Raw genomic sequence first — 22,444 nt, 5'->3', positions numbered from 1 at the left:
ATCCGGAAGGGAAAAGAGGAAGGCCAAACAACATATTACGTCGGGAAATAGAACCGGATATGAAAAGGATGAATGTTCACTGGAAAGAACTGGAAAGGATTGTCCAGGACAGAGTTGGATGGAGAATACTGGTATGTGGCCTATGCTCCTCAACGAGGGGTAACAGGCGTAAGTAAGTAAGTAAGTAAGGAACGGAAATTATCAATCTTACCACAAATGAATATTGAGCACATACTCCATGTTTTCTTCCATATAACTCATTTAATTGATTTAAAATAATTAAATAAGAATCTGTTTTCGTTGGATCATCTTTATGAAGATCTAATTGAAATGGATTATTTTCCTGTAATGTGAATTGAGTTGTTAACCATTCGATTTGTATTGTGGATGAATTGGCGATTATAGATTTTGGCAAAGTTACACATGGAATAAGAGCTTGAAAATAGTATACAAATACATATAACATAAAACATAGGAACACAACCAAAGAGCAACTATGATAAACGAGCACATGATCTCTGATAGATGGAATCTATATGAATATCAGTAAAGAGTTAGGGAGATTACTGAGTTTTATTGAAATCGTGAACCGATCAATGTTTGACCGCTATTGGAAACCTGGATGCACTGGACAGTCATGTCGTTTGTAGTATGAAGCACCTCAGGAGTGAATGACTCCACGCACGGAGTCGAACCCACGACTTTCAGTCTCGAGCGAAAACATTCAACCTTCAAATCATTGGGGCGGTATTCAATGGTGTTAATGCACACTGCTGAGGAAGCTAATACTACAAAAAACGGCCATCCGGTGTTTCTAGGTCTTCAATTGCAGTCTAACATTGAGTAGTTCATTATTTCAGTGAAATTCAATGTGAATATCTCACTCTCATCGGGGGGTCAATCGAGACTATAATAAATCAATAGTAATGATTTGGACTTGAAAACTGAGTGACACGGATGCAAAACCAAGAAGCATTAGTTTCTTCAGGGTTGTAACTACATCTTGCAGACAATTTGCAACCAGCGAGAAATCTAGCTTTTTGAGGGTTTCCTGACGATTTATTTCAATCAACTTGCATCGAAACACATGATGTTCAGGTAATTAGACCTGTGGTTACATGACAGCTTGACCAATAGAATTCGACCAAGACTAAAGACAAGACAAATATTACATAAATCACTACAGACCACTGATCCATCAAAACGAATCGAATAAAACTAATCATGAATTGAAGTCCTTGATATTCCAATCAAACTGTGATTTATAGAGTCAAAATGTGGGTAGTAAGAAAGTAATTCCTCATAAACAATACTGATTTTTGAACAGTAGATGTAAAATGTGATTATTAACTGAGCATATACGGACAGACATTCAGTCTACTAACTATATAGTGCGACTCCTTTCTGTTATAAATTTCAATCTGAATGTAGACTGCTTCAGTCGAGCATCGTGTATTCGGGTATGATGTGATTCCGGTTTGTGTACAATATACTGATCGATTATTCATTCTGGTGGTACTGTACATTCTAGCACCGGTCATACTATCAAAGTATATTAGTAGTATATTAGAGCATTTAGATATACTCACTTATAATCATGGTTGATCACAAATCGAGTAACATTGAACTTGAAGTCATTGGACATACTACAAAATGGCTTTCATACGACTGGACAGTTTTCAAAAAATCTAGTACTTAGATTGTTTACACGAACTAGTTACCAAGTAGAAAACGTAGTCATTTTATATGATATTTAGTACTGATCATTAGTCATTAGTCATGACATGAATAGCTCATTCATAACGGTCTTGTTCAAATCCTACAAGATGTAACATTTCAGTACAGATTAGAGTTATCAAATAGGGGATGATTACCAACTAGGACTGAATTGAGGTAAAAATGAAACTTCTTTTCGATGACCTTCAACTAAGTAACATTTAAATATATTGTATTCTATTATCAAATGATTCAGTCCAAAGATCATATTGCATATCGATCATCAGAGTATTAGTGAAGGCAACAGTAACTAGATTAATATATTTTTTAAACACATAAATATTGGTACAAGGAAGCACCAGATTTATATGCGCCACACAAATCTCATTCGATTTGCGTGTGAGCTGTGATACTGCTCAGGTGCACAAACTGAAGCCGGTGGTTTTCTTAGGGGGGAACACTCGAAGCCTTGGACCTAAAGGACTAACCCACAAGGCAGTGTAGCATCATGAGGAGATGCAGTCTCATGGTAGCTGAAGACCAACGATTGATTCATACGCCATTTGTTCCCTCAGGATCCTGGAACCAACCCATAAGCACCGTTGGTTTGTAGTCAGGGTTTTCCAACTCCCCTAGGTGAACTTTCCATGTTCACCAACCTGATTAAAGAGCCGGACATTCGCTTTTCTTTCTTTTAATTTCGTAAACAACACCCGTGTTGCGAGAAGGCAGTGAGTAGGACTTCCCTGGCAGGGGCTATATACGCGTGGCCATGTGAGAGCATTTCGAGAGGGAGAGCGTATTCTCCACACTCTCGGCCGTACCAAGGCATTTGAAAGCAATAATAAAACACTCAAATTATTATCCGATATATAATAAACTTACCAGTTTCATCACATGTAGGAACAAAACATGTTTCAACGGATGAATGAGCATTCATACAATATGTATGCTCAGATAATTGTAAATATGAATTAAATTGACATAGTCTAGAATGACTATTAACTTGATCAATCATTGCTGAACATTGAAAAATCTGCAGATTGTTTTTTAGTGTTTGAGGAATGACATAACTTTTATGTTGACCTATATAATCGTTATTGAGTACTTGTGTAAATCGATAATATGGAGGTCGATTTGGCCAAATACAATCTAAATAACAATCTGAAAATTAAGGAAATAAAAGAAAAAAAGTGATTGAATCATGATAGTTTCAGGTTGAATCGGTCTCCTAAGCTCTTTTAATAAGCCTAGGTTGAATCTAACGACATAACGTGAACACGAGAGAAAAAGCGTGAAAGATGGAAAGAACACACCTTACTCCAAGGCATTTATGGTATTTCAGATGGTCATAGGTTTATGGGATATTCTGGAACCCTACTAAACATAGTAGAAGGATAGATAATCATCCGATCAGAAATGTGACATGTGATCTTTCACTTTCTAGATGTTTCTGAGAAACTTCTAGTCAATATTGATTGGATAAAATGTTTCTCAGTGTTTTCAGAGCCCCTCTAAGCTTTTATCGACGAATACTTTGGCTCTCTCCAACAGTATATACTTGACGGTCATACTTTTTGTTACCATGTACATAGAGTTTTGCTATTTGTAATTGTTCTGTTGGGAAGCATCCGGAACTTTAAGCTATTAATTTCTAGTCTCGGTTATCAGATTGTCTTAATATTACGCTGTTATTATTCCCAAATGTTGTCGATTGGTCTCGATATTAAATGTTAGTTTATCCTATTTGCTTACTGAGTTGTAGCTTCACTTATATGGTAGTTATTTCCCCTACCAGATTATCCCACCTACTGCTCCTTACACTCCCTCAACATATGAGGTAGATTCAGCCTACATTTAGTTTTCTCCCTGTGTAACCAGATAAGTGTCGGAGTTTTGTGTTTCAGCTGCCATTATCAAGTCCGCAAGTGTAGCCTTCGAAATACATCAGCTCAATCGTTCCTTAATTAGCAAGTAATTTAGATCGACCCGAATCTTCTTTACATCTGATCACTTTATTAGGAAATAATTAATTTGATCAAGGTATATTTTAGGACTGAGCCAGTCAGAATCAAGAACTCAACATTTAGGTTTTTATAAGTAAATAATATATTTGTAATGGATGAAAGTGTAAGTCAATTGAAGCTAGACCACCAAGGAAAACGTGGAAGTACTGGACGGCCGTTTCGTCCTATTGTGGAACTCCTCAGCGGTTACCATCCATGACCTCGTCTAGTGCTTCCAGGTTTTTTTGGTGGTCTAGCTTCAATTGGCTCACGCTTTCAACTATGAAAATATTAAATCTCCAAAAAAAACCCTTCTGATATTTGTTATATCCCAATGAGTAGAAAAATTAGATTTTCTGACGTTCTGTGACTTAGTGTAAGTCACTTCTTCAGAGAACAAATAACCAATGACTACCAAGTCAATTTTAAAAATATCGAAATATTACAAAAAGATTTCTCCAATTACAAAGAAAGGAGAGTTGATGAAGCGTTCCATATAATGCTTATTCCTACTTCTCTCAATAGAAAAGAAGGCCTTACCATATATCTTACTTGAACTAGCCACCTAGTCTGATAGTATTTATAATTCACACTATTACCTTACAAATTGAACTCTATCCTTTATCACTATAAAGGTCACAAAGGTCACACATTTTTCATTCTTATCAGTGCACACATACACACATTTACATACATGTCGCTTATGAATCACCTTGACCGAAATGATATGACATTAATTTGTTCAGACCTATTTTTTTGATTGATGACATGATATTCTTATTGTTCCGTTGTACTATTTAAACTTGGATTAATTTTAATTTGGTTATTTATTCTCTTAAGAAGTGGCTTACACTAAGTCACGAAACATCTATTCAATGCTCAATTCATTCGAAATTATCAAATCAAAACTTGGTAATGATACCTATTTAGGATTTTATGTCAAATTATACTAACTAATCAGCCCTCATATGAAATCCTGAAGGCCAAACGAAAAGACGAAGACTGAAGAACACATTACGTCGAGAAATGGAGACAGATATGAGAAGAATGAAAAAAAACTGAATAGAGCTAGAAAAGATGGCTCAGGACAGAGTGGGTAGGAGAATGCTGGTCGGCGGCCTATGCTCCATTGGGAGTAACAGGCGTAAGTAAGTAAGTAAGACTAACTAATCAGATAGTTTGTTTTATATTTTTGACAGAACTTCATTCGTTCATGTAGTTACATAACATTTCTATATCATATCTGACGTCAATTCATGATGGAAACCCTAGTTTTAAATACTTATTCCTAACTGGGGACAATCTGCGGAATCTTGAATATTTGATACAATGGTAGAGAGACTAGTAAATAACTCATCAATCTAGAAAAGTGACATTTCTTACCATCCACTTGTATTACAGAAGTAATCAGAATCAAGGTGATTTCAAGTAATTTTATAACTCTGAAGTAACCTAAAATAAAAGACGCTTGGGGTTGGCCTTGACTCCTTGGGGTCATGATCACAGTGTTCAAGTGAATAATGTTTGGAGCCGGTAAAACATTACTGTTTTTTAGTAGTATAAGATGGGTTAATTTGTTATTTCTAAGGCTTTAATGACGGCGATCGAATTCCATAGAGTAAGTAGAGGTGTGCAACCTTCAGAGTTGACATTTTTTGTTTCCTCTTTCTCTTGTGAGAAGGCAGCATAACTTAAGGTGTTGATTTTCTAAAACAATCACTTTACAGCTCCATTTTACTTCTCTACAACTGATATTACGTCTACCCCTTAAAAAAAAAGCTTACAGCTTTTCAACCAAACAAAAGAATGTTTCAATCAATAATATTTGCTTGATTAAATCATCATCATCATCATCATAGGTAAGCTCAATCACATTATCAAAGTGTTAACTACGCTTAGGCCAATAACCATATAGATATTCTAATAGGTAAGATCATGAGTCAATTGAAGCTTCTTACTTATCGGTTCTGGATCGACAGGTCGTGGGTTCGAATCTCGCGATGCGAGATCGTGGATGTGCACTGCTGCGGAGTCCCACAATAGGACGAAATGGCCGTCCAGTTCTTCCAGGTTTTCCATGCTGATGTAGCTTCAATTGACTCATGATCTCAACTATTAACATTACTATAATATCCACAAACAAACCCTTTCAGATATTAACCAACATATGCTCACTAGCGACCAGATTTAAGAGATATTACTTGGAGTTCTAGTGAGAAGTAGTGACCAGTGGAGTTCAGCCGAGTCTGTTGTGAGATAGTAACTCACTGAAGACAATGGTGGATGTGGTGTGGATTAGTTGAAGTTAGACATTAACAACGTCTAGAGGTTAAGCGCTCGCGCTCGAGACTGATAGGTCTTGGATTCGAAAATCAAGAGGCGGCATCGTAGGTGAGCATTGCTGAAGAGTTCCACAATAAGACGAATCGGCCATCCAGTTGTTCTAGGTTTTTCATGATAATCTATCTTCAACTGACTCATGAATCTCAACTAATAAAATGACTATAATATCCACCTCCAAAACAAAAGCCCCATCCTTACTTGAATTCATTAATGAAATATTTAAATCAATCCAATTTTGATTATCCATTGGAATAGATTGAATTCGTATTGAAATATGATTCATTGAATGGAATGGATTATTAAGAAAGAATTGATAACTTGATCTATTATAATAACCTTCATGTAATTGTGGATTATGATTATTGTTTTCTAAGTCATTCATATTAACTATGGTGTAATGCTTATCATTATCTGATTGAATTGGAGGATATTTATCATTATTATGGATATTGTTAAATGATATAATATAACCAAATGTATTACAATGATCATATGTAGATGGTTTTGGTTTATCCATTTGAAATAGGATCATATTATTAGTTAATGCTTTAGCATATACATTTGATGAAGATTTAGGTGCTGTAAAGATAGATGGAAAGATATGAAAAGTGAAATATTTATGATAAGGATTTATAATGATGTTAACAAAAAAGGGTTAGTTATATGCAGCGTACTTACTTACTTATAGTTGAAAGCGTGAGTCAATTGAAGCTAGACCACCAAGGAAAACCTGGAAGCACTGAACGGCCGCTTCGTCCTATTGTGAGACTCCTCAGTAGTGCGCATCCACGACCTCGCCTTGCCAGATTCCAACCCAGGACCTACCAGCCTCGCGCTAGGGTACTTATTCGATGGACCATTTGAGCCGGCATCTGATGGTGTTTATATCTAAATTCAACCACGATCTGTTAAGTGCTCTGGAGCGAGACTGGTAGGTCCTGGGTTCGAATCTCGTAAGGCGAGATCGTGGATGTGCACTGCTGAGGAGTCCCACAACAGGATGAATCGGTCGTTCAGTGCTTTCAGGTTTTCCCTGGTGGTATAGCTTCAATTGACTCACGCTCTCAACTATGAAAATGCTAAATCTCCACTAAAACCCCTTCTGATTACTTAATTATGTCTGTTAACCTTCGTGGAGGAGCATAGGCTATCCACCAGCATTCTTTATCTATCTGTGTCCTGGACAATGCTTCCTAGTTGTTTCCAGTTGCTATTCATCCTACTCATGTCTACTTCCAATCCCCAACGTAGTGTGTTATTTAGTCTTCCTCTTTTCTGTTTCCTTCCAGGATTTCAAGTTGACACTTGCCTTGTGATGTCGTTTGATAATTTCCACAATGTTTAGTTCATTCACTTCCAACGTCTTCTCTGTTATATCCTGGTCAGGACATAAGTACAGGTAACTCCCAGGACCTATTAATGGACTATTATTTTCTCTCTCTCTCTATATATATATATAGTCTAACTATTGAGTAATTAGATCGTATATATCTATATTCATCTTATTATAAGCTTCATTTTGACCTATGAATTATTACTGTACGATTTACTGTTCCCAAATTATGCTCAGTTTATTGATTACTGTTTCCCATGCTCACAGCCACATTTGGCTTGATCTGGTGCAAATATTATTTTCTATCTTATGATGTGATGCGGTCTGTCTGCCTATCTAGTGTATAAATCCAGTATGCTTGAAATAAATGATTCGCATAGCAGAAGCTGTAATTGGTGTTCTGGACTCAATTGGAAGGGCTAGGTGGACAAGGGACCAATAAGGGACGGTAGACTACTCATATCAGTTGGACGTCATCGATTTGGCACAGTGTTAAGGTTAAACAAGTCGTATTCCGATTAGCGGATAACTCACGGGATAAAACGCCGGACATAAAATCATAACGAATTGGCATATATTTGTCCTATATTTTTTTATAAAGTCGTAAGAAATTGGCGACAGCCTTTTGTGAAGTCTTTCTCTTTTCTGTTTCTGTTATATCCCTTTGGAGAATTATGAATGGTAACTTTGAGGACTATTTATGGACCAACATGATATGTATATTTCCTATTGTATAATTGCTAAGTAACTTAACTATGCATATTCATGTTCCTCTTATTATAAGCTTCATTTTGACCATACGATTTACCATTCCTGAGTTATACTCAGTCTATTAATTACCTTTTCCCCTATTCACAGCCAATTTTGGCTAAATCTTATACAAATGTTATTTTCTATTTTCTGGTACGATGTGGTCAGTTTGTTTGGTATATAAACCCAGTATGTTTGAGAATAATGATTCATATTGCAGAGGCTGTTATTGGTGCTGTGGACTTAACTGACTGGGCAAGGCGGGAAGCAGGACTGATAAGTACTCAAGACTGCTCATACGGCTTTTGTGTATCATTGGGCGACCAAAAAATTTACTGCTCTCTGATAGGCGGTCTTATAACGTCATATATATCAACTGGGCAAGCACGCATGCGATCGATATAACAAGAAATATATCATCTGGATATTATAACCAACACGTGAATCTCCTGCTAGAAGATTGACATCAGTTTTATTCTCTATCCTTGCAGCCATTCTAGGGATACTAACAATCCCAAACCCACATAGAAGAATTGGACAGTTGGGTTTGATAATAACAATCCTGTCTTGTATAACAGAACCTTGGTAAAAGAAAAAATAATGCCAAGCAGAATCCCAGTTAAATGTGCATTCTGAAAACATTCCATCAATATTGTAATTTAGTCAAACATTTTAATAGATTTATATTGTGATTAGCACATAACTTGTTGATGAGTCTCGAAAAAGACGAAATGTGTTTATAGTTGAAATCATGAGTCAATTGAATCTAGACCACCATGGAAACCTGGAAGCAGTGGATGGCCGTTTCGTCGTTTTCTGGAACTCCTCAGCAGTTCTCATCCACGATCCTGCCTCACGAGATTCGAACCCAGAACCTACCAGTCTCGCGCCAGATCCCTTACTTCTAGACCACTGAGTTGTCCAGCATCCAACGGTGTTAATGTCTAACTTTAACCAATCCACAACGTTGAGCAACCGTTCACTGTTGAGCAATTCCACAATAGGACGAAACGGCCTTCCAGTGCTTCCAGGTTTTCCATGGGGGTCTTGCTTCAATCGACTCATGATTTCAACTATGAAAATACTGGAATCTCCACAAAACCTCTTCTGAAATATGTTCAGTTAACAATACTTACCTAAACCATTTTGTATAAATCGTCGTTTACAATTAAATTCATTCATAAATTGATTCTTATACAAAATTTCAATAGAGATTTCATATAATTTACATGGTATTAATGGACAATTCAAAATGAATTTGGTTGTTTCATTATAAATAGGTAATTGAATTGTATAACAATTTAAACGTTGTGGTTCATTTTCTAATTGTGGTGGAAAATTCAGAGTTTCTTCTGATGAATTACCCTATTAAAACAAACAAATAGAATAATATTCAAATGATAAGTAGAAAGGATTTGAATAATTGAAAATTAGATTTTGATCAGTTCTAGTTACTTACTTACTTACGCCTGTTATCCCTCGTGGAGGAGCATAGGCTGCTCACCAGCATTCTCCATCCAACCTTGTCCTGGGCAATCCTTTCCAGTTCCTTCAAGTTGTTATTCATTCTTTTCACATCTGCTTCTATTTCCCGGCGTAATATGTTTATTGGCCTTCCTCTTTTCCGCTTCCCTTCCAGATTCCATGTTAGGGTTTACCCCGTGATGCAGTTCGGTGATTTCTTCAATGTATGTCCTATCCACTTACAACGTCTTTTCCTAATTTCCCTCTTTAGCTGGAAACTGGTTTGTTCTCTCCCACAGAAGGCTGTCTCTGATGGTATCCGACCAGTGAATGTTGAGTACTTTGCGTAGACAACTGTTTATAAATACTTGTACCTTCTTGACGATGAATGTAGTAGTTCTCCAAGTTTCAGCTCCATACAATAGAACTAACTAACTACATGTTCTTATTGAAGATTGTGACTTTGATATTGATTGACAATGTTTTGAGTTCTATATGTTCTTAAATTGTGGGAATGCGATCCTTGCTTTGCTAATCCTCGCCTTTACATCTGTATCAGATCCTCCTCAGTCATCTATGATGCTTCCCAGGTACGTGAATGTTTCCACCTCTTCCAGAGTTTCTCCATCAAGTGTAATTGGGTTGGTGTTCTCCGTGTTGCATTTCAAAATCTTGTTTTTTCCTTTGTGTATGTTGAGGCCTATTGATGCAGAGGCTGCGGCTACATTTTCTGTCTTCGTCTGTATTTGTTCGTGTGTATGAGATATGAGGGTTAGGTCATCTGCGAAGTCCAGATCATCTAAATGATTCTGAGATGTCTATTGTATTCTGCGCTTCCCCTCAGATGTCGAAGTCTTCATAATCCGGTCAATCACCAGAAGAAAGAGGAAGTGTGAAAGTAGACAGCCTTGTCTGACACCGGTCCTTACTGGAAATGCAACTGTCAGCTGTCCTCCATGCACGAATTTGCACTGTAGTCCGTCGTATGAGTCCCGGATAATGCTGACAATCTTCTGAGGAACTCGATAGTGTCGAAGAAGTTTCCATAATGTTCTCTGGTCCACACTGATCAGTTCTAGTCGGTATATGCATATTCTTTGCGGATCATAAAATTATCAGATCAATATATTTCATATGGTAATGTTAGTATTCGCAATGAAATTCAAACCTAGTACCCTTCGTTTGAAACATCAACGTGTTGTTCACTAAACTATTGCATCTAGAAAGGCGCTAAATCGTTCAAGAAGCTTGATTTTTATATGATTATTGAGAAGAGTTTGGAATTTTATCTCGTTTATGGTATTAAGGATTGGATTAGTGGTGGCAATATATAAAAGAAAGGTTGTATATTAGGATTTAGTATAGGAAGGAAGACAGATATGAAGCAGTTTTAATCTCAAGATTTAAGAGAAGATAAAGAGTGTATACACCTGCACTATTGTGATCGATTCTGAGCCATGTCACCTAGAGTCTCCAACCATTGGTTACGATAGTCACGTGGACCCCAACCAAGTAGTCTGCATCTACCAACATGGCTTAGACTAGAAGTTAGTGATTTCAAGCTCTGATGATACGTTGCTGCTACCTTGACGTAGTGGTCGGGCTTGCCTATCGTGATGAACCAATCGAGCTGTACTGGCTGGAACAATCGTTCCTCAAGGTCCTATCATACCAGACAGGTTGGTTGAAGAGCGGTAAGATTAAAAGCAGCAAACCCAAGGTCCGAAGGAGAAGTCATACTGCTGACTGTACAGAGGTGTGACGGCAGTAAGGTATTTCCTTCAGGCAACCAGCATAACAGCAATGATACATTCCCACAAGGAGGGGTGGGGTTAGAGAAGGTCGATCCTACGGATATCCGTCACCAGCGGTAAGGTCCAAACAAGTACGGAGCTAACACGTCAGAAATCCCCCACATTAATGAAACATAATTATTATATAATCAAATTCACTTACCATTGAACAATTATGAATAAAGCATGTCTTTGATAAATCCTTTTCTGGTCTACCAATATGTGATATTTGTAATACATACATAGAATTATTTATATTTATTAAATTAGATTTAATGTATAATGGTAATGACCAATAAATATAACTTTTATTAGAATTGATTTGTTCTAATGTTAAATTACAATCCATAGAAGGATTCACTAAAGAAAAACAAAAAAGAAAATAAGGAGCAAGTATATTTTTTTATAAAATAGAATTATATTATAAGCAAAGATGGATAGTGGTTAGCAGTGGAATCCAGGACGTGAGTTTCGTCCTATTTGGGACTCTTCAGCTGGATGTACCGGAATCTCAGAGTTGATGTTCACTCTGGAACTCAAGTCCAAAAGAACGAAACGCGCGTCTTGGATTCCACTGCTGGCCATTGTCCATCTTTGCTTATAATGCTTGTGAATTAATGCTATATCGAGGTAATACGCACGGTATGCACATATGCTAATAAGAGACTGATCGACTGCAATCCTAATCATCAATCCCAAGATTCAAACAAACAATACTAAGTCAATTCAAACTTCACCCCATTGCACAAGCAAGTGGCTATCAGGACTCAGTAGCTAAGTGAATAACGCGATGGCATTTGGAGCGAAATCTACTGGGTTTGAGTTCCAGAGTAAACATCAACTCAGATGAAGGTACATCCAGCTGACGAGTCCCAAATAGGACGAAACGCGCATCCACTACTAGTCACTATCCACTTTTGCTTACAGTACTGAGTTTGATTTTCCGACTGGACATCAACTATGAAATACAAGTTCATCTAGTTGACAAGTCCTGAGTAGGCCAAAATGCACTGTTGAATATATTATTTGGATAAGTAACAACAATGACAAGGAATAACAACAACAACAAGAAAGAGGAGAACAACTTTATAGACTCTTACATGTATCCGTTGTAATTGATTGACTAATTCCTTTATATTTTTTAAATAATGGTTCAATACTTATATCATATTCTTGTAATGGTGTAAGTTCATTTAATTCTATATGAAATTCATTGATAGATCCCCATTCATCATGATTAGTTTGTTGTTGTAGTTCAATGAATTGATTCCATTCTGGCCATAAATTACTTAACAGATGAATTTCTTTATAAGTAGTATTGAATGAACATTTAGAAGAAATATTATGTGAATATACATGATGTATATATGACATTATCGTTGACTTTGCATTGTAAGCCTAAACAAAGAGGGAGAGATCAATTATCATTTTTTGTATCCAAGTGAAAACAAATAACAAATTATCAGAAGGGGGTTTTGTGAAGATTCTAGTAATTTCATGTAGTTGAGATCATCAGTCAATTGAAGCTATACCATCATCGAAAACCTGAAATCACTGGACGTCCGTTTTGTCCTATTGTGAGACTCCTCAGAAGTGCGCATCCACACGAGTTTTGAACCCAGGACCTACCAAAGCTTCCAGGTTTTCCATGGTGGTCTAGCTTCGATTGACTCATGATCTCAACTATATAAAATAACAAATTACTGAAGTAGTATTGTGGTGTAGGTTACTTATATCCACATAAGTAGTATATAGTGATGGTCAGGCATACAATGTATTTAGGCAGATCAATAAGGAAAGAATAGAAACGAAGCACAATCGGTATGAAAATGCATGAACAATGAAATCAGAGAAGACGGACTGATATTTCCAGAAGGAACAGTCACGATTGAGACAGTTGATTGTTATTTTGCAAGTCAACTGTTTACTGTATGGTTGTCAGATTTTAGTGAGATAGTCTCCACCCGTGTTCCTTGTTCACTACAGTATCTTGAGGAATAAGATCACCTTAAAGTATCTTTATAAAGTTAGGATTTTTTAAATAATGGAGGTAATCAGCAGAAAACGCTGAACAACTGTTGTACATTCTTGAGGTAACTCATAATTTCGATGTGGTTCAAATACATAGAGGGTTTATAGCCTAATAGTAATATCCAAGGTTGCGCAGCAGGGTGATTTAAGTCCGAATTCAACAGGAAGCATTAATTCCCTAAAGATTACATAAATGTCTGTCTGACAAGTTGCAATTATTGACCATTAGGAAAGAATTTAAACACTTGATTCTTCTGGAATAAAGATCATATCGCAACTTGATTGACAGAAATCGATCGATATTAAGGACAGGATAAACTCGCACAGTTAAGCTTGTTCGCCTACTGGTTAAGTTTATAGGATCTGTTTATTAAATGGCTTGCCTCAATAATTTTTTTAGAGTATCTGACACTGCCTAGGTTTATTCATAACTGATAGATATTCTGAGTGAACGCTTGATTCGGTCTTCTAAGTTTTTCTAATGACCCCAGGCTAACTCGACACAACTTAAACACTAGCGAAAAGACGCGAAAGAACGCCTTACTCCAGGGCATTTATGGCATTTCAAACGGTGCATTTCACCCTACAGGAAGATTAATGGAAACCCTTATAACAGTGATGCTAATATCAAACTCGTTGAACAAGAGAGCTGGTATCTGAACTGAGTAGCTCAGTGAATAACACTTTGATGTTTAAAATGAAATGTTCTTGATCTAAATCCAGATAAGTGAACACTGAAATCGGAATGCAGGCGTATACGTTCAGCATGGCAATCTTGAATAAGCCACAATTCATCTGTTTAGGAAAACAACTTGTGACAGAATGGCCATATCAAGACAATCCACACAGAATGTATAAACATAGTTAAAAACTGATCAAAATTTAGTCCTGACTATCAACAATTGAGTAATTGAAACTCTTTATAATAGTTCATCTAGAATAGATGGATTGTCGCTGGTTATCAAAGGGATTCAGGATACTCATTTCGTGCTAACTGGAACTGGTTAGTTGAATGTACTACATTCCAGAGTTTACAGTCACTCCACAACTTTAAGCTAGTACCGTTTGCTTCAAACGGTTCAGACAATCACTCACTTATGTAATGGGTATGAATTTAAATTTAATTTTTAGTGGTTTAAACTATCCTGTTATTAATATTTTGACTGAAAGGAGCTGAGTTCGAATCGCTGAGGGAATATCAACATATGGATGAAGGTGTATCCAGATGACAAGTCCAAAATATGACGAAACGTGTTATGTCCTACTGCAGACGTAAGTACAGGTAACTTCCAGGACCTATTAATTGACTATTATTCTATATATATTCTTATGGTTTACCTATTGAGTAACTAGATTGTATGTATCTATATTCATCTTATTATAAGCCTCATTTCGACGTATGGATTATTAATATACGAATTACTGTCCCTATATTATATTTAGTTTATTGATTAATGTTTCTCACGTTCACAGTCACATTTGGCTTGATCTTGTACAAATATTATTTTCTATTTGATGGTCTGATGCGGTCTGTCTGTCTAGTATATAAACCGAGTATCCTTGAAATAAAGGATTCGTATAGCAGAAGCTGCAGTTGATGTTCTGGAATCAGTTGGAAGGGCTAGGCGGACAAGCTACAAATAAGGATGCTAGACTACTCATCTTAGTTGAACGTCATTGATTTGGCACAGTGTTAAGATTAGACAAGTCGTATTCCGAATGGTGGATAATTCACGTGATGAAAAGCCAGACATAAAATCAATAACGAATTAGCAACGGAGTTCTTTTATAAAGTCATAACAAAACGCAAATCTCGAATTCGCCTGATAGTTGACGAATTTCTAAACTGAATATAAACTTACCCATGGTGCTTGTATACTATAAATTCGATCAGTACAATGTAATGTTTTCAATTTACCAATAGCTTTGATTACATATGCAAAAGGTATTTCATTCATATACCAATATAATGTCTGGGATATTGGTAACCATGTTAATTGTAACCAATTACTACCAATATTTCTAATTTTTAAATGGCTTATAGATTCTTGATATTGAATAGATGATGAATTAGCGGTTAATGAATATGAGTATTTGGTTGTTGGGATTGTTTTAATGATACAATTCCATGAAGTACTCTTACATGCATATAATGTTTCAACAATACAAAATTTATATTGAATTCCTTCTGTTAAATTATCTAAACATATAGATGTACTATAAGTTTGATATTGAAGTGTATGTGTTCTGAAATAGAAAAAGAATCAATAAAGGGAAAGAATTCTCAGTTACCAAGTCAGTTTGATGGTATTGTTGGTCGCTTGATTGTTTTCAGTTGACGGTACTACTGAAAATCAGAGAGCAGTGTATTGATGGTGGTCACTATGATTCTAAAGGCAATCATACCCTAGAACATTCAAGTCTCAAGTAGACTGCTTAAATATTAAACTGTACGACCGAGAGTGGAGAGAGTCAACTCTCCCTCTCGAAATGCTCTCACATGGTCACACGTATACAGGAACTGACACGAAGGTCCTACTCGCTGCCTTCTCATGGCGGGGGTGTTCTTTATGAAATTGAGAGGATGAAAAGCGAGTATCTGGCGCCTTAACTGGGAAATGGATGTAGAGGATCCATCTAGAGTAGTTGGAAAATGCTGGTTCCAAACCAATGAAACACATGGGCTCAAAGATCGTGAGGAAACTGACTACCATAAGACTGAGTCTCCTAATGTTGCTCTACTGCCTTGTGGATTAGACCTGTAGGTCAGAGGCTCGGGCAGCTCAGACAGTACCCCAGCCCTCACACAAATTGAATGATGAAGTGTGACGCATATGTATTTGGTGCCTCCTTGTACCAATGTTTATGTGTTTAAATAAATAGACAATACGATTATACACATTTCCAACTTCAACTAATGCATCATATAATGTGACCATTATCAAAAGACATTAATGACGAATATTTCATTCCCAAGATGCTAGAACACCGCTGGTCGCAGACTCTCACTAGAACATCAGGAACTCATCTCGAAGTAAGTTACTAGTGAAGACAAATATAGAACTCTCAAATACATTTCGTGAGGATTATTTTAACTGGAAGATGACATTCGTTATAGAGATTTTACATCAAGCTCCAATCGTGAGATCTGAATGTCGATCTCTGTTGAGGTAGTTGGTAGAAAGCACTTATAAATCATGTTCTGAGAGGAAACAGCTCCCGAGACGGTACTACTTAATTTTTAGTAGTATTACAACCGGCGTCAATCTGTGTTAGATATATTTTGTTTGAAAATGTTGACTTATATGGAACTTTTCTATAATTTGTAAGGGAATTCGATAATAAACTAACATCAATTTCAAAGAAAAGCTATCAATGAAGGAAAAGACTGTAAAGTTGTGTTTTTTTTATTCGATACTATCCAATGATAATAGGTAATAATACCTAACTTGACTTTGTGTACGTGTTATTTGGCATCAGTATCGGCAATGCGTACCGAAAAGCTTCAGGAGATGAGATTTGATACTAAGTTACCTATCATTAAAGCCATTGCAAGTGAACTATTCATGGCACAACTGATCTCCTAAGTCAATCGGTATTTTCTCGACTAACTCTTACTATCTGACATCAATACATTTTAGATACAATGTTGAGTTACCCAATCTAGTTGCAACTGGATTACCAAAATGAGGTCGACGCAAAGGAATAGATATTTATGATTTTGGTTAATCAATGCAGAGAAGGGGTTTTGTGGAGAATTTAGTATTTTCGTAGTTGAAATCATGAGTCATTTGAAGCCAGACCATCATGGAAAACCTGGAAGCACTGGACGACCGTTTCGTTCTATTGTGGGACTCTTCAGTAGTGCGCATCCACAATCCCGCCTCAGGAGATTCAAACCCAGGACCGATCAGTCTCGCACGCGAACTCTTAACCTCTAGAACCACTGAACTGACCGGCATCCAACGGTGTTAATGTCTAACTTCAACCAATCCACGGAATCGAGCAACCATTCACCATTGTCTTCAGTGAGTTACTATCTCACAACAGACCTGGTTGAACTCCACTGGTCACTATTTCTTACTAGAACTCCAGCAAATACTTCATGTATCCAATCATTAGTAAGTATATGATTGTTATCAGAAGCGAGTTTTGTGATGGGGTCTCCAACCCCATACCTAATCCTCCTCCATTATCCGAGCTTGGAACCGCCAGTAACCCCCCGGAGGAGCTCCATGTGAAGTGGATAAAACATAATCATGATTATATATCAAATAGTAAGATATAACCAATACCAAAAAAAGATTCAAATGAAACTTACAAATTATAAATGAATACAGTATAATCAGTTTGTTTTAATGAAACCCAGTATAATTGAAAATATTTAAATGATCTTTTGTTATTATTTAGAATAGGCTTAAAATGAATTTGTAATTTAGATTGATCATTGATAGAATGATGGGCAATTAATTTTAGTGTTAATATAATACTAACTTGACCATAACTAGTAGTATAATAGGCATGTAAAATTGTATTCGAATAGGATAGATTCTCTCTTGTTCTATAAATGATTAATTCATTATTAGAGAGTTCTTTTAATGGAATTGAATCAATTGTACCCTGATAAGATAATATTGAAAATAAACAATGAGTTATCATATGCATACACACATACGCACAAGAAGAAGAACATAGTAAACATCTTAAAGTATTTGAACAGTTCAAATGTGATGAGTATAAATCTTTGATGATGTTAATCAATCAGTCCCCGAATGCTCTGATACGGTCGAGAGTGGGGAGAGTCCGCTCTCCCTCTCCAAATGCTCTCACATGGCCAGCGAATATATAGTCTCTGTCAGGGAAGTCCTACTCACTGCCTTCTAGTGGCATTACTGTTGTTTACGAAATTGAGAGGACGAAAAGCGAATGTACAGCACTTTAACCGGGTTGGGGGACAAGGCGAGTCCACCTAGGGGAGTCGGGAAACCCTGATTTCAAACCAATGGTGCACATGGGCTCCAATAACCTGAGGGAACAAATGGCGTATGAATCAATCGTTGGTCACCGGCTACCATGGGACTGCATCTCCTCACGATGCTCCACTGTCTTGTGGACCAGACCTTTAGGTCAAAGACTCCGGATGTGGCCCCCTAAGAAAACCACCTGCTTCAGTTTGGGCACCTGGGTAGTATCACAGCCCTCACACAAATCAAATGAGATTTGTGCGGCGCATATGTATCTGGTGCTTCCTTGTACCAATATTTATGTGTTTACATAAAAATAAATAATCAGTCTATGAGTAAAGATTTATTTCTTTGACTTAGAATTCTAAGTGTAAGTGATAGTAACGTAGTAGCTGATTACTGAATTCGAAGTAGATAGATCAGGGTTCGAATCCATGATTTAATGACTTTAACCATCTAACCATTATTCTAAAATGTGTATCAGATCAAATCGATAAGCTTTACAGTAAGATAGGAAAAAAAAGAGAACCGAGTATGTCGAAATCATTATATGAATATCAGAAGTAAGTTGAATTTAATTAACCAGTAAAACCATATCACCGAATGTATAAACGAATAAGAATTGAAGGCGAGATTATAATTTCTGGATGAATCAATGAGATATAGGATAATAGGTCTTGAATTTTGGCGTGAAATTCATTCATCCATTTGGCTACATGATGTTTTTGTATTTTAACTAATGTCAGTTCATGATGAAAACCATAAATCTAATTCTTAACATTAACCATTAACTGTAAATCATAATTCTACTTCTTCAAATTTGTTTATGACCTTCATTTAGTCCTAGCTAGTAGGTGAACACCCTCAAGGTCACATTAAAGCCGCTCAAAGGTCGTCCATAAATTATAGTCTTACTGAAATTGATTTGAAGTCATAATAACATTAAAAGACAAGTAATATGCAGTTTACCATTTCCGAATAGGATGAAAAGTACGTTTGCAGTGAACAAGGACTTGGTGGGAGAAAAGCAATTCATTGTTTAATGCAAAATTACAGAGTGCTTTCATAATAGATGGAAATCATACATTAAATGACATTATTTGCATATCTTTCTTTAATTGTCCTTGACATACTTCAAGATTCTTCCGATTCTGTTGTTATTACCATTGCTCTCTGTTTCTGGCAGCAAATCTCAACCTCAGGCCTCCTCGAGGAGGTTGGACTAATCACCCACTCCGTTGTATTCTTGATTAATCCTGGTTTCAACACTCGGCTCACTTAACTGCACAGGACTGCCTGATTTGTATCCTTATATAAAAGAATTGAAGAAGTCATTGGAGCTATGTAGTTCATATATGTAGGTATATGCGAAGGGCATGGGTGTGATGTTGTGCAAAAGAAACGTTAGCTCAAATATTATCTGCCCTATGTTCAATAAAATCAGTGACATAATCTATCAAGTCGAAGATGTAATGAAAAGATATGGTAGTACATGGCAGGGATAAGCGACTAACAACCTCTCCTGAGAGAATGCCTATGCTTATGCGTATGTCAGGAAGTGCTGAGACGGTAATTATGAGCTGAATGATATGCATGTAATGTGTAAGAGACATTCTATTGTATAAATATGTTTCGGAGAGAGTGGTGGACATCTACCTTCCAAAGTGGGTATATATAACTTTATTTATGCTATGGGATAAAACCTGTGTGTTACCGGTGTGCACGTGACGTATATTTGCTCACAAGGTAGGTAAACCTGTGTGTATACCAAGAAATACTTGGATGAAAGTCCGTGTGTTACCTAGTATGCATGTAGACTGTACCTATCAAGGGCAAGGAAATACCTTAACAGTCCTTTTCTTACTCTTACTGTTACGATACCGACATACAGGCAAAGACCTTCGGAGCCACGGTTTCCCTCGAAATCACATTCAAGTGGTGAGTTTGTGAACCTTGAAAACACGGAATCCATCCCAGAAGGGCCTACATAAGCTCCCACAGAAAAGGCTTTGTCAAGCAATTCGGCTTGAACACCATACCTTATCTGTCCCTCTTCCTGTTCTCTTCAATTCAATCATCTGCGGACAGGCATTCCACTTGCGATTGGTGGAGACTAGAATTTGGGGTTTCATCATGAAATGGTATCAACTATAATCCTAGAACGCTATTTAACCATTTAGATGAATGAATTTTACGTTTAAGCCTCAGACTCACTATCTTTAATTTTATTGGTTCGTTCTGAGATTATAATCTCGTCGTAATTATTATCTATTTTAACGGATAATTTAATTTAGAGGTGAGTTTCATCTTTAACCAATAACACAGATTGACTGATGTTTAAGTGTGAACCATTTAAATCTAAATAAGTAAACTGAATGTGTTGTATTTATCTAGAAAGTCCGAAGCTTCTAAGTTCCAATTAGTATATAAACACAGATGTACACACTGTTGCCGAATAATCGCGATGGCCGTAGTCCAAACTTACCTTCTAACTTGATATGGTGGCCGTAGTTGTATCTCAGGATGACCCAGTGTGGCTGAATTAGCTAAAAAAACACTCTTTGTTTTAAACCCTACTATGCAAGGCAGATTGGTTGAAAAGTGGTAGGACTAAACGAAGCAATGTTATAGTCGTATGGCGAGGTCATACTGTCGATCAAACTAAAGCGTGACAGTAATGAGGTATTTATTTGGAGAAACAAACATCTCAAACGATGTTTACCACAACAGAAGAAGGAAGTTGTAAAATGGTCGACCCTGAAAAGAAAGAACAGATCATCTTGTCTAAGTATTGTTGTGCCCGGCAGCAGAATCTTAAAAGTATGGAGCTAATACACTGAAAACTCATAAAAAGGCTGTATCTGACCAGCCTCAGAGAGTTCCCTTTCAAACAATGAATCATTCCCTCCCAAATTGTTAAGACTACCTCTTTCCTAGTTTTCTTCCTAGATGACTCAAGAAGTATTCTTCCACAATGTGAGTAACCATGAAATAAAAACCACTCTTTTCACCCCTAACATTTACTAATCCTAAAACAGCTTTAGTGAAAAGTGTTATTTGGCTTAACTTTTGATGAAAATCATCGTAAAACCAGTGAGAAATACTTTACAAATGTCTTCAAAATAAGTAAATAAGTAATTAGAGGTAGCTTTGTGATTCAAACAATTACTAAACCAGCAATTTCGTGATTCAAGACCTTATATAGAAAGTGTAACTCAAAACTGTAAATAATTTACATTGACTGACATATAATCGATGAACTGGAAAAACGGTTATTGACTCTATAGACTCCTCCTCCTCCTCCTCCTCCTACTACTACTAAAAATAATAATAATCAGCTTACCTTAATTTTCAAATTATATGACTGTTCACAATCCCATTTAATACTCATAGAACCTTGAAAACTAGAATATTTACAAGTGAAACATGGAGACAATGAGAATGCTACACGTTCTTTTGATTGAATCCATTGATTTAAACATTTCCCTTCGGAATGGTTCATTTCAATGTTATGAATAACATTGATAAAGAATATGATATAATAAAGGAATAAAATATACATAGTTGATAGTTCCTTTCTTTTACATCTTAATGATGAAAACTGTAAGGAAAACTGTAAAAGATTGAATTAGACTACTAGTATTCATTTAAGTAGTATGAATAGATTGCATATATGTGACTTTATTACTCATTGAAAGACAAATGAAAATGAGACTTCTACAATTATCAGAAGGGAGATATCAACTCACTGAAGGCATTGGTGAACGGTTGCTCAAACTTCATGGATTGGTTCAGGTTAGACATTAATATCCGTTGGATGCCGGCCAGCTCAGTGGTCTAGAGGTTAAGGGCTCTGGAGCGAGAATTATAGGTCCTGGGTTGGAATCTCGCGAGGCGGAATCGTGGATGCGCACTGCTGAGGAGTCTCACAATAGGACGAAACGGCCGTCCAGTGCTTCCAACTTTTACAATTCAAAATGTTTTCAATACATGACAATAATATGGAACCCGAACCTCGACACTTTTTGATTGACCAATCAGTAT

General features: G+C 36.6%; 1 protein-coding gene across 1 annotated transcript in view, besides 1 other annotated feature; it reads right to left on the bottom strand.

Moving 5' to 3' along the window:
• The window catches only part of Smp_170870 (putative rgs-gaip interacting protein gipc), a 124,503-nt gene that overhangs the window by 79,107 nt on the left and 22,952 nt on the right, over nucleotides 1-22,444 (bottom strand). The window contains exons 5-11 of the mRNA XM_018797902.1: nucleotides 17,758-17,997; nucleotides 15,299-15,683; nucleotides 12,506-12,803; nucleotides 11,569-11,765; nucleotides 9,285-9,513; nucleotides 2,602-2,880; nucleotides 212-435 (exon numbers count right to left, since the gene is read on the bottom strand). Of these exons, the coding sequence (XP_018652898.1) occupies nucleotides 212-435; nucleotides 2,602-2,880; nucleotides 9,285-9,513; nucleotides 11,569-11,765; nucleotides 12,506-12,803; nucleotides 15,299-15,683; nucleotides 17,758-17,997 (1,852 nt within the window). The remainder of the gene's footprint in view (nucleotides 1-211; nucleotides 436-2,601; nucleotides 2,881-9,284; nucleotides 9,514-11,568; nucleotides 11,766-12,505; nucleotides 12,804-15,298; nucleotides 15,684-17,757; nucleotides 17,998-22,444) is intronic.
• Nucleotides 12,506-12,803: a sequence feature (region:1..20041393).

Source organism: Schistosoma mansoni, chromosome 6, assembly GCF_000237925.1.
Source record: "Schistosoma mansoni strain Puerto Rico chromosome 6, complete genome".
In the NCBI taxonomy this organism is placed as follows: Eukaryota; Metazoa; Platyhelminthes; class Trematoda; order Strigeidida; family Schistosomatidae; genus Schistosoma; species Schistosoma mansoni.
The sequence above is the reverse complement of the archived record's forward strand: the minus strand, read 5'-3'. Positions and strand labels throughout refer to the sequence as shown.